The 14476-nt window shown below is 35.2% G+C and overlaps 1 protein-coding gene across 1 annotated transcript in view; it reads left to right on the top strand.

Moving 5' to 3' along the window:
- Positions 1–13436, top strand: part of LOC106068022 (ras-related and estrogen-regulated growth inhibitor-like) — an 88421-nt gene extending 74985 nt beyond the window's left edge. The window contains exons 3-6 of the mRNA XM_013227310.2: positions 6764–6837; positions 7425–7529; positions 8819–8971; positions 10472–13436. Of these exons, the coding sequence (XP_013082764.1) occupies positions 6764–6837; positions 7425–7529; positions 8819–8971; positions 10472–10651 (512 nt within the window). The 3' untranslated portion in view covers positions 10652–13436. The remainder of the gene's footprint in view (positions 1–6763; positions 6838–7424; positions 7530–8818; positions 8972–10471) is intronic.
- The last annotated feature ends 1040 nt before the right edge of the window (positions 13437–14476 follow it).

Below are 14476 nucleotides of genomic sequence, written 5' to 3'. Positions count from 1 at the left end.
GTCACGTGTTATTCTAGCAGACGTGAACGACCTGTAGTCTTCCTTTCTGAACTCGTTCATCTCAGCAGACGTATATTGCGTTATCTCCCTTCATAATTTAGAACTAGGTGCACGCATTTAGCTCATCGACTTTTAATCTCAGCAGATAGTGAAGACATCTCTGGGAGAGACAAAAAAACAGCGCGTATTTCTCTAAGCCATCTTATCAGACTATTTTAGACATATCTGTTGGTTAGTCCACATTAGCGGAGTCCAATTTATACATTGTATTCTTTTTTTTTCTTCAAATCATAAATGGTTTAATCATTCTCGTACGAGAGCGCGTATATATTTTAACTTTTATTTCAAATGACATTTCGATTTTAATAAAATGAAATTAAATTGACCAAAAAGAAATATTTTAAAAAATCCATATCCAACTAGATCTACATCTAAATACTACGAGCTTTTCAACAGTAAATGTAAACAGAAGCTTCACTGCCGCTCGTATAGAGTGTACTTACTACACATATATTCAAAATTTATTTATATAAATATGTGGCCCTCAGGAATTTTTCCATGCATCTACAGATCAAAGCAGGGGTTGGCAGTGTTTGTTCCGTGGGCCGCAAGCTTCTCGATGTAAATCTCCATGCGGCCTCGACAAAATAAAAAAAAAAGAAACTGTAATCAAACGAAATTTGATCAATTAATGCTTGACCTCAAAGTAACTTACACTTCTGAACAACTTGTTTGATGTTATAGAATAAGACACATACATAAAGTAAGCATATGAAATGTTCCACTGTAGGACGTCTAATGACTTGGACATGTGAACATCCAAAAATTGAAATAAAGAACTGCGTCGCTGGAAGATGAGAAGAGAAGTATAAAACGTAAAATCACAGAAGAAGATAAATTGAAATGTAAAATCACAGAAGAAGATAAATTAAAATGTAAAATCACAGAAGAAGATAAATTAAAATGTAAAATCACAGAAGAAGATAAATTGAAATGTAAAATCACAGAAGAAGATAAATTGAAATGTAAAATCACAGAAGAAGATAAATTGAATGTAAAATCACAGAAGAAGATAAATTGAAATGTAAAATCACAGAAGAAGATAAATTGAAATGTAAAATCACAGAAGAAGATAAATTGAAATGTAAAATCACAGAAGAAGATAAATTGAAATGTAAAATCACAGAAGAAGATAAATTGAAATGTAAAATCACAGAAGAAGATAAATTGAAATGTAAAATCACAGAAGAAGATAAATTGAAATGTAAAATCACAGAAGAAGATAAATTAAAATGTAAAATCACAGAAGAAGATAAATTAAAATGTAAAATCACAGAAGAAGATAAATTGAAATGTAAAATCACAGAAGAAGATAAATTGAAATGTAAAATCACAGAAGAAGATAAATTGAATGTAAAATCACAGAAGAAGATAAATTGAAATGTAAAATCACAGAAGAAGATAAATTGAAATGTAAAATCACAGAAGAAGATAAATTGAAATGTAAAATCACAGAAGAAGATAAATTGAAATGTAAAATCACAGAAGAAGATAAATTGAAATGTAAAATCACAGAAGAAGATAAATTGAAATGTAAAATCACAGAAGAAGATAAATTGAAATGTAAAATCACAGAAGAAGATAAATTGAAATGTAAATTTACAGAAGAAGAAAGATATTTAAAGGAATGGACTAAACAGTGTTTCTTTGTTTCCTTCTTATAGTCTGAGTATATTCAATGATGAGACTAGTGTATTCAAATGTTTCAAACTTTGTACTCACGTGTTTTGCTACCTGACATGCTGTTTTATAAACTGTTTTCCGGCCCACATTATCATTAAGGATGCACGCCTGACTTAAAGAATACTGAAATGCTAAAGTATTTGCAAAGACCTAGAGGAATTCAGGGTCAAGAAAACAATATTGATTCTGAAACAATGTTCGCATCAAAAAATGAATTAATTATTGATAATATTGTATCTATCTATATATCTATATCTATATCTAAATGTATGTATGTATTTATCTATCTCTATCTATCTATCTATCTTTATCTATCTGTCTATCTATCTATCTATCTATCTATCTATCTATCTATCTATCTATCTATATATATATGTATATATATCACTGGCGGATCCAGGGGGGGGCGGTAGGGACGGACGAACTTTAGTATAGAATTCACACAATTTGTATACGAATTTATTGCTTATGTTAAAAATATATACTAATTATTTATATTTCAACCTATTTTTCGATTATTTCGCCCCCCCTTCCTCTAGTATGTTGGCCGATTTGGTGGGGTCGGGAGGGAGCGATGGTATCAATCCCGCCCCCCCCCCCCTTAACTTTCGAGTGGGGGGGGGGCGGTCCAATTTGTTACTAGAAATCACAGCCTGCTAATAAAATCAATTAAATATCTATATCCTTGTAACTTGTTATTGATATTTTGACCGATCTTTATATTACGTCGTTCCCTGTTTGCCGATTGGTGGGGGGAGGGGACGAATACCTCTTCTGCCCTTCCCACCTAAACCCTTTGAGTGGGGGGGGGGCGGTCCGTTTTTATTGAGAAATCATAGTTTGTGAACAAAATTAGTTGAATTAATATATAAATTTTATATTATGTCGCTCCCTTTCTGGTATTTTGGCCGATTCGGTGGGGTGAGGGGGGGGGGGCGATTGCATGTACTGCCCTCCCCACTCTAGCCCTCTGAGTGCTGGGGGGGGGGCGGTCCTATTTTTGTGGAGAATCATAGTTTGTGAATAAAATTAGTTGAATATCTATATAATATAAACTACGTATTGATATGTGACCCATTGTAAATATGTCGTACCACACTCTAATCTTAAATTGTATCATTAGAAAATTTAAATGAAAAAGGGTTGTACCAGGTGGGAGGGGCGATACATGCAATCGCATTTCCCCCATCGGACAAATCAATACTTTTTTCTTTTTGTATTATAGTTAAGAAATTACAAAATTAAACAAATCTGTCACTAATATAATTTATATATATATATAAATAAAATATCGAGTCGCCCCATACCTATTCTTTAATGCCAAATGCAATCTTTAGCAGAAATTAGTAAAGGAGCGAGGATTAATCGTTTTCACTCTACCGCCATTCCCATTTCCAGACAGAGTTTTTGTAATTTCACATGAAGTTATCATAAGTATTTTATGAAAGACTTTGCATTGGAAAAGTTAGAATTCAAACGAAATTTTTCAGTATAAGAGTCATGATTGAGATTAGTTCTAAACTCAAATAACATTTTCATAGTCGCCTTTTCCCAACCTTTACTCAATCTGATATTTTTCTATTTAAATAAATTTGGGACTATAACTCACAATTTATGCTAGAGTTTCCTTGAATACTATTTATCGAATAAGTTTTTTTTCGGCGGCGATGCTCAAAGCAAAAATCTAAATACGTGGGGTATCCTATCTTTTCAAGGAACAAATCGGTTTTATTTGCAATGTATTATGGGTCTATAAATTCAAATTAGAATATTTTTCAAGTACAACATTATTCGAAAGGTCGTTTTTTAATAGTATGAATAATGAGCTTCAGGTCAGGAGAATGCGTTTCTGCAGTGAAGAATGCAAGAAAACGCTTTTGGCGTCGGGGCTTCGCCCCGAACTTCATTTATGAGTAATGAGTTGCAGATGTCAGGAGAATACGTTTCTGCAGAGAAGAATGCAAGAAAACGCTTTTGGCGTCGGGGCTTCGCCCCGAACTTCATTTATGGGTAATGAGTTGTAGATGTCAGGAGAATGCGTTTCTGCAATGAAGAATGCAAGAAAACGCTTTTGGCGTCGGGGCTTCGCCCCGAACTCCATTGATGAATAATGAGCTGTACTTGTCAGGAGAATGCGTTTCTGCAGTGAAAAAAGCAAGAAAACGCTTATGGCGTCGGGGCTTCGCCCCGAACTCCATTGATGAATAATGAGCTGTACTTGTCAGGAGAATGCGTTTCTGCAGTGAAAAAAGCAAGAAAACGCTTATGGCGTCGGGGCTTCGCCCCGAACTTCACCAGAGAACCTTATAGTGCTGCCCAGTTGTTTTGGTTTTCGCCGAAGGTTGAGAAATGCTGCTTTTTTTATTCTGATATTTATATATATATATATATATATATATATACATATATATGTGTGTGCGTGTGTGTGTGCGTGCGTGTGTGTGTGTGTGTGCGCGCGCGCGCGCTGTATGCACGTTTATCCGTAGGGTTAGGGTTTACTGGGCGTTAGGGTTAGGGTTTGGAAAAAAATCGCCCCCCCCACTCCAAAGTTCTGGATCCGCTAGTGATATATATATGGCTCCTTCTGTCTCGGAAGACAATGGATGCACCCAGATGAGTCACTGGCTTTGGTTACATCTTGTCTTGAGATGGGGCAGAATCTGGAGTGACTGATCAAGCCAATTCTGGAGCGGCAGAGTTTGCCACACTTCGTACATGTATAGGCATCTGTGTCTAGCTGACAGGGCAGTTTTCTTTTTCTTTTTCTTGGCTGACGCAGCTTCATTTTTTTGAATTCGGCGAAGTTCGTACCAGCACGTACAGTCTGTCTCCATGCTGTCCGGTCTAGCGTTATCTCCTTCCATATATATGTATATGATGCGCTGTGGCTGAGAGGTAAAGCGCTTGGCTTTGAGGGTCCGGAGTTTGAATCCTGGTGAAGGCTGGGATTTTTCGTTTCGGGATCTTAGGGCGCCTCTGAATCCACCCAGCTCTCTTTTGGGTAACTGACATTAGTTGGGAAAAAGTAAAGCCGGTTGGTCGTTGTGCTGGCTACATGACACCCTCGTTAAACGTACGCCACAGAAGCAGATGACCTTTACATCATCTGGTCTATAGACCACAAGGTCTGAAAGGAGAACTTTACTTTAATTATATATATATATATAATATAATGATATAAATAATGATGTGAATGTAAAAACTCGTGCAATATAATTAAATAAGGCGGAGCTGTTGAATGTAACAGAGGTGTAACAGAATTTACCTTGTGAAACTACACGAACAATCTGGAATGTGGGACTGCACTCTTCACGTTTGACTTTCTGAGAGATTTTATCCAGATGCCATTTAAAAAAAAAAAATTTGTTATTATTTATTAGAGATTTTTTTAATGTATTTATTTCTCTTTTTCTTTACCCATAAGCACTTTGAGTTGAAATTTTTCGTTTTTTTAGTTCTCTGAAGAGTGTTAAAAAATATATTTTATGGGATTAAAATTAAACTTTTTTTAATGTTTTTTACTTTTTACAAATATTAAAAATTTATTACGAAAAGAAATTTTAGCTATTTAAAAATTATCTTTGGTCAATTTCTATGAGACTATGTGTTCCAAATGTTTGTTTATAAAATGTTTTACAAGTTTGCGATGTTCTTTCAGAGTTGAAGATAATTTACTTCCTTGTTCAAGCCCCCGCAGGGCGACGGGAGCGGGTAGAGTTTGAACCTGGGACCATCGATAAGTCCTAACACGACCAGGCATCCATAGGTTCAATTTTTGTCTACTTAGGTTTTTAGTCTCCACATCTCTTTTTTTTATGTTACTAATTATAGACGCCACTTCAAAGGAGAAGACAAAACGTCATACGCATTTCATGTGTCTATCTAGTTTATGCGTGATAATAGCACTTGCGAAGATTGACCTGCTATACAAATTAGTCTTGGTAGTCTTGACATACAGAATAAGAAATGTTCCTTATCTTGGTGTCTTTCTGAGTATTTTATACAAAGCTCAGATGTATATCAACTCACTCCGTCTGTCTCGTAAAAGGTTTGTACACGTTATTTCTTTCACAACCAATCCTGGATCAAGCTGAAAGTTTTGCACGAAGCCATGAGTTCCAACTTCGTTCTTTTAGAAATGCTTTTTATTGTTAGTCTAGATCTATTACAACTTTAGATACATGACTGAGAGCCGAATCAAATCAAAGGTGAATTTTCGTGTTTTTTCCTATAATCTTTCGGCTCTATTTTGTGTCTGATCTAGTTTCTGTACATTTTCTTGAGTTGGGGGGATGCATATTCTAATAATGGCTCAACTAAGGTTCAATAGCATTTTAGTTTTACATTCCTGTTTGATTTGTAAAATTTTCTTTTAATAAACCATAATGCTTTGTTTGATTTTTTAAGGGTTTAATGGATCTGTAGTTTGTTATAAAACCTAGTTATTTTAAATTCTTATTCTCTGTAACTGGTCTATCGTGTTTGGGATAATAGTTTTATACATTTTTTTTTTATAATCTTAATAATTGGAATTTGTTTGGTGGAAGGAGGGGGGATAGAAAATATGCTCCAATTATAATTCCCATTTCTTCTAAGTCTCTGTGTAATATTTCAACATCTTCTAACAGTTCTATATAGTATGCACCTATCTGCAAATACTCTGACTTTGGTTCCCTGAAAACTAATGCAATTCGGTACGTCATTTATGTAAATCGAAAGATTAGCGGCCCAAGACTATTCCTCGAGGTGCACCAGAGTTTACTATTACTGGTGTTGATTTTGAGCCATCTTTGATTACAGTTTATTAACTCCTGTTCAATAAACCCTGAATCCATTTGTGTAATGGACCTGTTATGCCTGTTATAAGCTTTTTTTAAAAATCGATAATAACCCCCCACCCCACGTGTTTTCATTAGGAAACATTGAACTAATAAGTCTTTCATTACAAATAAAAGTTCTTTAAAAAAACAACAAACATATTTCCTATTTTTTAACTTGTATTTGTTCCTTTGTGTTTCAGAAATGATGTATACTCATCGTTTAGTAGGCAGCAGAGATGACGTCACGCTCGAAATACTGGACACTGCGTTTCAGGTAATCAACATTAACCACGTGTTTGTGTGTGGGTTCGTTTATATTGAAGATAAAAATGGCTCTCGGGTTACATCAACGTAGTGAATGTACAACTAATTCCTACTAGCACTCAGAACGAAGTTAAGAGGTCAAAAGCAACCAATCGAATGAGTTCAAAATGTTTCGGTTGTTTCATGCGTTCGTTTCGTCCTGGTCCAAATCTTCTGTAGCAAATAAAACCTTTGAAAGTGTGACCTAGTTCTTTGTCACCAACTTTTTTTTTCATATGGAACACATACAATCTAATATAAGAGATCTAACACAGTTCCAATCCGGTTAATTGTAACACCGGTCAATCGATTCAACCGCTTATTCGAATCCTTAAGTACAGAAACAAATCATTAAAAAATCTTATATAGTCGAATCCGGATAATCAAACTAGTTTGTTATTAGGACCAGATGTAGTCCGATTAACCAGGTCCGACTGTTTTTGCATTACATAGTTACGTCAGGTGCTTCGCAAATTTGTGAGTGTGTTTGTAGATGTGTGTGTGTGTGTGTCTGAGTGCTACTCTCCATGTCACTCACCATGCCACGTCTCTCTTCAGATGCCAAATGACATCCTGGAGAAACATGTCAAGTGGGCGGATGGTTTCATTCTAATGTACTCGGTCACAAGTCGTGTCAGCTACCAGGAGGCCTGCAAACTTAAAGTGAGTACTCCATGGGACGTGCTGGGTCAGAGGCGGAGTAACTTAGTAGAGCCTTGGGAAACTCTTAACATGATTTACATAACTTGTATAGGAGTCCCCGCTTCCATACCTTGAGGGAGTTGTTGTTTTGTTTCAATGGAGACAGTGCTACACAAATCTAGCCTTTTGGATGTCTCCGATGTACAAATACCGGAAGTGTTGATAATCTGTGTATTTTAACCACATTCCTATATATATATATTAACTCTAATTTCACCTTAATATTTTTTTTTCAAAGGTATATTCACAACTTTACAAGGTCCAATTTATTTTAAAGGCTAGTGTACTAAACACATACTTGTTCAAACATGAGAGATATCTTTTTTTTGTTGTATTGAAATGTATGTAACCAAAGATTGAAACCCGATGTAGTCATGTAAAATTCGCTGTGACATCAAATGAAGAAACGCATTTCAAACATAACAAAGTTAGGCATCCAAAGCCGCAATTTATTTTTACCCGCGAGAATGAAGTTTTATATATGAGAGGAAAACTACTCTTAAAAAAAGCATGTTAGTTGCTGTATTAGTATAACCAAGTTAGTTGCTGATTCGTATAACCAAGTTAGTTGCTGTATTCGTATAACCAAGTTAGTTGTTGTATTCGTATAACCAAGTTAGTTGCTGTATTCGTATAACCAAGTTAGTTGCTGTATTCGTATAACCAAGTAAGTTGCTGTATTCGTATAACCAAGTTAGTTGCTGTATTCGTATAACCAAGTTAGTTGCTGTATTCGTATAACCAAGTTAGTTGCTGTATTCGTATAACCAAGTTAGTTGCTGTATTCGTATAACAGAAATCGAAAGTATTAATAAGCTTTGTTATTTTAAAAGCATATTAAAAGAATGTGTTTACGTTTAAGCACTACAGAATCATTTTTCAGAAGTTTTCTGAGTGTAGTGCAAAGTAATTTTGCTTATTTACTTGGCAATATTGCACTTTCGCTATAGGTTCTTTGAACATGTTTTTTTCGTCTATTTATTTTTGTTTACTTGACGAATTTTTTTTTTAAAACTCTCTTCCAATGTTAGTCTTTATCAATTTCCCTTCCTTCCATCTATAATTGTGGGGTTTTTTTTTGTTCTTTAAACATGTCTTTTAAATGTAACCCGGAGCTTTAAAATACGAATGTTAACAAAGTACAGATAACTCTGATAAACTTAATTATGAAAATACACGATATTAAAACAAATTATCCCATATTTGCATGTTCTATTATTTTGTTACTAAATATTAAAATGTTTTGTCAGGAGACTGTGTTTCAACATCGGGGTGCTGACCTACCCATAGTGCTCGTGTCCAACAAGCATGACCTCCTGACTGCTCGAGCTGTAACTGATGATGAGTGTGATAATCTAGCTGGCGAGATGGACTGTCCAAGGTTCCAGATCTCTGTAGCTGAGGTTTGTAGCATTCATTAAGAAGATGTAACCAAATGATTCAATCTTAAATAAGCTTTATTTTTAAAAGTTTGAGTCTCCAGAGACGAGTCGCTAATACCATTAAAATTAATCAAACCTTATTTGCAATTCTTTTCCTTTCCAAGGTGCATTCAGCGTGTACGTTTGACAAAACTCTATTTGACAAATAATAATTCTTTCTTTCATGTTTAGTAAAATAGAGTCCTGGTCCAATTTGTTGGGTATCACCTTTTAAATTTATGCCTTTCCATAACACTCACTATTCTTAAAGATAACCTGCACCCATTTAACCACTGTTACATAAGATCTGAACGAAGTGGTCGTCTCCTCTCCATTAGGACTTAAACAGAAAGATTTAAAAATTTCTTCATCCCACTTTCGGTCAGAGTGTTACAAGATCATCTGTCGTCACAGAGAAGTACATAGAAGTCTAATTTATTAAGCGCTGGTTATGAGTGTGTATGTGTTTCGTGTGTGAATGTTGTTCGTATTTGCATCTATATTCTTATTGTACAGTAGTTATGCTGAGGTTGTCAATTGTAGTTAAACTGAATTTCCATTTGATTGGACCAATAAAAATTTTCTTATCTTATCTCTTATCTTATCTTCCTACAAAAGTCATTTAAAACCCTTGACCAAAGGGAAGACCTCACAGAAGCCATGAGACATTGTCCCTTCAGACCCTTCTTCCTGTAAGTCCGTCATTACAAATACTATCTTTGTTTAAATAGAGGCAATGTGGACGAGACAACTCTTCATTGCTGTACCCCGTGTAATGGACTTGATACAGTGGAAGTCTCCTTGCAGTCATTGTTTCCTTTCCGTGTTTTTCTATTAATCCCTTAGTAAAGATATTTCACAACTGTTCCACGATGAGGCTGGTAAGATATTTCACAACTGTTCCACGATGAGGCTGGTAAGATATTTCACAACTGTTCCACGATGAGGCTGTTAAGATATTTCACAACTGTCCCACGATGAGGCTGGTAAAATATTTCACAACTGTTCCACGATGAGGCTGGTAAGATATTTCACAACTGTTCCACGATGAGGCTGGTAAAATATTTCACAACTGTTCCACGATGAGGCTGGTAAGATATTTCACAACTGTTCCACGATGAGGCTGGTAAAATATTTCACAACTGTCCCACGATGAGGCTGGTAAAATATTTCACAACTGTTCCACGATGAGGCTGGTAAAATATTTCACAACTGTTCCACGATGAGGCTGGTAAAATATTTCACTTTGATAGGTAGTACATTATACTGGACTGCTTCGATTCTGTCTACTCAAATCATTGAGACACTGAATCCAAATCTTTATTATAGGTGCCCACGTGATATTTAGTTGACTGTCCTGGATAATTTTTTATGTTCACTTATCAGTTTTTTTAAAGACCACTTGTTTGTATTAGTGCATATTGAAATCATCCAAACTGTTTTTTCACATCACGTTACAAATGATAATCTATTTGGTCTCAGGGGCAGGACGGTGTGAATGAAGCCATGGAGGAGCTGCTGGTGCTGATCAAGAGACAGTTGGTCAAGAACTTGACCACGACGCCTGAGCACGTGGCGGGACTGGAGAAGAAATCTCGACTTTACAATATGAAGAAAGCTTTTAAGAAAAGAATTGTCCGGAGTCGAAGTGATACATTCTGACTCGGTGAGGGGAGGGTCAAGTTCTCTTTGGGGCGCATGTTGGACGATTGAAAGGACACCATGAGATGAATGTTAACTTCGGACTTTAAATTGAATGTTTCGTGTGTGCATAAAGTTGTATGATGTTTGCAGAACTTATTTTGGGCTGGCCAGACTTATAGTATTGAGTCACAAGTTATACTTGACTATTGTATTTAGTAGCTGGTCATACTTGCTATAATGTTAACTATGTGGTTATATTTTACTATCTTTTTACCTTGCTGGTTATATTTTACAATAGTATTAATTTGCTGGTTATATTTTACAATAGTATTAATTTGCTTGTTATATTTTACTATAGTATTAAATTTCCTTTTATACTTTACAATATTTATTTTTAAGTTTCTGTATTACTTCATTTTGGTGTTAAGTTGCTGGTCATAATTTAATAACAAATGAATTTGCCAAAACAAAGATGTCGACTGATGTATACCCAAACTTACTTGGCCTACGTACACTATTTAATTGTACATTTTAAATTGCAACGATTATCCATTGTATGCTTAGTTGATATGAACTCGAAGACAGCTGAGACAAATCCTCGCTTTAAAACCTGGTCTCATGCATGGCATTGGTAGGCTGGGTCTGCTGCAGATATGCGTTCTTCTGTTCTCAGCTTTTATTGGGATCTGCGTTATTTGCTACAGACTGATCTCCTTGACTCTTGTCTTGAAACTCCGACACTCCCGGCCTCACGACATGAGGAGAGATCAAGATGTAGCATTGATTTTAAGCCTTTCAATAGTATTATAATTTAAGTTTTAATATTTGTTTTATTAATATTACGAACAATATTCGCTCCTGCACGTTACGCTGTATTGTAATTGTGACAATGTCTATAACTGATCATTTGAGTTATGTGTAGAGCTTCGCGTCATTTGAGTCATGTGTAGAGTGTAGAGCTACGTGTCATTTGAGTCATGCATAGAGCTTCGTGTCATTTGAGTTATGTGTAGAGTGTAGAGCTACGTGTCATTTGAGTCATGTATAGAGCTACGTGTCATTTGAGTTATGTGTAGAGTGTAGAGCTACGTGTCATTTCAGTCATGTATAGAGCTACGTGTCATTTGAGTCATGTATAGAGCTACGTGTCATTTCAGTCATGTATAGAGCTACGTGTCATTTCAGTCATGTATAGAGCTACGTGTCATTTCAGTCATGTATAGAGCTACGTGTCATTTCAGTCATGTGTAGAGCTACGTGTCATTTGAGTCATGTGTAGAGCTACGTGTCATTTGAGTCATGTGTAGAGCTACATGTCATTTGAGTCATGTATAGAGCTACGTGTCATTTGAGTCACGTATAGAGTTACGTGCCATTTCAGTCATGTATAGAGCTACGTGTCATTTGAGTCATGTGTAGAGCTACATGTCATTTGAGTCATGTATAGAGCTACGTGTCATTTCAGTCATGTGTAGAGCTACGTGTCATTTGAGTCATGTGTAGAGCTACGTGTCATTTGAGTCATGTGCAGAGCTACGTGCCATTTCAGTCATGTGCAGAGCTACGTGCCATTTCAGTCATGTATAGAGCTACGTGTCATTTCAGTCATGTGTAGAGCTACGTGTCATTTCAGTCATGTGCAGAGCTACGTGTCATTTCAGCCATGTGCAGAGCTACGTGCCATTTCAGTCATGTATAGAGCTACGTGTCATTGTTGCTGTTTTTATTGTTTAAATAGTGAATTATTGACCATTTAATTTTTTAATTTTTTCTTGCAATGATTAAATGTCTAAAATGGAATATATTGAACTACAATGCTATTTGTTCAAAGAATCTGACTTTGCCAAACACATGTTCATGTTAATGTAATTTCGCTTGCTTTCTGTTTTGTTATTTTTAATTTAGTAATATGTTTCCTATTTACAAAGATTCTATTAACTCACTCCTTCTGTCTGTCTCTCTGTCTGTCTGCCTGGAAGATTTTTTTGTTTCGCGATTTTGTCTCCCTCTCCCCATTCTAGGATCACGTGCAAATTGTACACAATTATTGTCGATAACAACACACGAATTAATAAAATAATTAACCAATTAGTTCTTTTAATTAGTGGTAATTAGTTAATTTTGCTTTATATAGGAGAATGGAAATAAATCTTGCAATATTGAGACTAATGGCAGTAATTTAGCAATTATTTCCCTTGTATAAGTTTTGTTTAAAAAAACAAACTATTTCGCTTATTTTTTTTTCTCTCCAAATGAGCGTTGTGTTTTTTTTAAATAAAGCTGAATGAGGTGAAATAAGATCTCTGATGAAAGGAACTCGAATATGAATAATGTTATGAACTGATTCTATTTTTGTTCAGATATCTACAAGACAACGAATAGAACTTTTATTTCGTTATTTATTTATATTTTAAAGGAAAAAAAGTATTGAAATAATAGACAGAGTAACTATTTCTATCTCTTCTCTGTTCAATTATACTATAAATATATATATATATATATATATATATATAGAGAGAGAGAGAGAAAGGAAGAGAAAGAGAGAGAGAGAGAGAAAGAGTTAACATAATCATATTTAAACTCAAGTTTTATGAAGAGTACAAATTTTAGACTTAGAGTGTCTTTAAAATATATTTAATTAAGAAACTATATTCACTTTGAGAGTGCCTTTAAAATATATTTAATTAAGAAACTATATTCACTTGCTAAGATGAAAATGATTCAATTTTTTTTTCCTAATCAGTTAATTTTTTATTTTATTTTTAGGTTGGCATAATAAAAACAAATTATTCAATGAAAAAACCTGGCCATGAGTGAGACATTTGTTTTATGGTTTTTAGCCATTGTAAATGTGTTTGATTTGTTCCTGGTTTAATGGTCCCATGACACATTCATGTTTCACTGTACAAAACGTTGGCTGCATTAGCGCAACATAAATAGGATGTTTTGTTTTTGTTTTAGTTGTACAGAGTAGATACATTGAAGTATAGTTATATGCACCTAGGTAAGGGACGGCAGAAATAGCATTGACCTAATGACGTTGTAGAATAGGAGCGCACAGACTAAACAGTTGGTCTTTCGGCTTTAAACAAGAAACAAGAAACATCGGACATCGACTGCTGTTGTAGTGACGACGAATTTATTGTTAGGAGATGATCATCTGCCACTGTAAATAAACAGAGTTTTGCCCCAGTTTTATTTCGTACATCATTGTTATCGTTCTTTGTTTGTCTTGACTGTGTCGACAGTGTTTCGAAAATACGGCAATAGCTATCAGGCAATTGAAGTCTGTAATCTTGTTTACATGTAGTCAAGTACAGATCATCCAACAGATACACACATTAATGAACAGTTATCTGGAACAGAAATGTTCTTGGTATTGGAAATTCCCGTGTCCACTCATTATTAAGTTGTTATGGTAACCACATGGTTTGATAGAACTGAAGTACTTGAAACCTTATTGGGTATTGGTCCAAGTTCAAGTCACTCCAGGTAGGCCTATTTGTAACCAATGTTATGATGAGGTATTTGAGAGGGCTATCTTTTGACAGCGGCTTGTTGAGCAAGTAGCAGAGACAATGTGTACCAGAGTGTGTGTGTGTGTGTGTGCGTGTGTGTGAGTGAATGTATAGAGGAGCAGTCATGTGAGTATAAAATAATAAAATATATCATTTGTATGAGATGTATCTAAAAACAAGTGCGTCATGAGGTATTCCTAGCCTGTACAGACATTGTTATCAAAACAAACAGTTTTGTAAATGAAAGAGGAAGATTTAGAAAAGGGAGATAGGAAGAGCTAGAAAACATGATAGGAGAGTTAGACAGAGAAAAAGGGACGCAACC

The sequence above is a fragment of the Biomphalaria glabrata genome, chromosome 6 (genome assembly GCF_947242115.1).
Source record: "Biomphalaria glabrata chromosome 6, xgBioGlab47.1, whole genome shotgun sequence".
NCBI lineage: Eukaryota > Metazoa > Mollusca > Gastropoda > Planorbidae > Biomphalaria > Biomphalaria glabrata.
The sequence above is the reverse complement of the archived record's forward strand: the minus strand, read 5'-3'. Positions and strand labels throughout refer to the sequence as shown.